Consider the following 394-nt stretch of genomic DNA (forward strand, 5'->3'; position numbering starts at 1 on the left):
TAATTGCGTGACATCGACGGCAGAAGGCACTGTCGCTGCCAATGAACCTGTATTCTGCTTCTTCTGTGAAGATACTGACTCAGCCATCAATGAAGTGGTTGACGAGCCTTCCGATTCACCCTTCTGTTTCGTAACTATCCGAAGCATTGCCGGCGGTTTACTCTGCGCACAGGGAGCCCTCTGTCCACTTGATGGCCCCTCTCCAGGGTCTAAATCAGCAGTGTGATCGGCCCCTCCTGGAACCTCAGTGCTCGGGGACCCCTGTACAGATGCATGTGGGGTGGGGTTGGTAACAGGAGCCAGTGACGGTGGAGGTTGACTTGCGGCTGCACTGCTCCCCAGCGCTTGCGGGAGGCGTTGTCCTGTGGAATTCTCTTGCACAGTAGGTGGTGAA

General features: G+C 55.8%; 1 protein-coding gene across 1 annotated transcript in view; it reads right to left on the reverse strand.

Annotated features, from left to right (window-relative positions):
- Nucleotides 1–209: 209 nt before the first annotated feature.
- Nucleotides 210–394, reverse strand: part of EMH_0088110 (uncharacterized protein) — a gene marked incomplete at both ends in the record, with an annotated part of 1,404 nt that continues 1,219 nt past the window's right edge. Inside the window, one exon of the mRNA XM_013501243.1 lies at nt 210–392. Within this exon, the coding sequence (XP_013356697.1) occupies nt 210–392 (183 nt within the window). The remainder of the gene's footprint in view (nt 393–394) is intronic.

Source organism: Eimeria mitis, genomic scaffold, assembly GCF_000499745.2.
Source record: "Eimeria mitis Houghton genomic scaffold, Emh_scaff6559, whole genome shotgun sequence".
NCBI lineage: Eukaryota > Apicomplexa > Conoidasida > Eucoccidiorida > Eimeriidae > Eimeria > Eimeria mitis.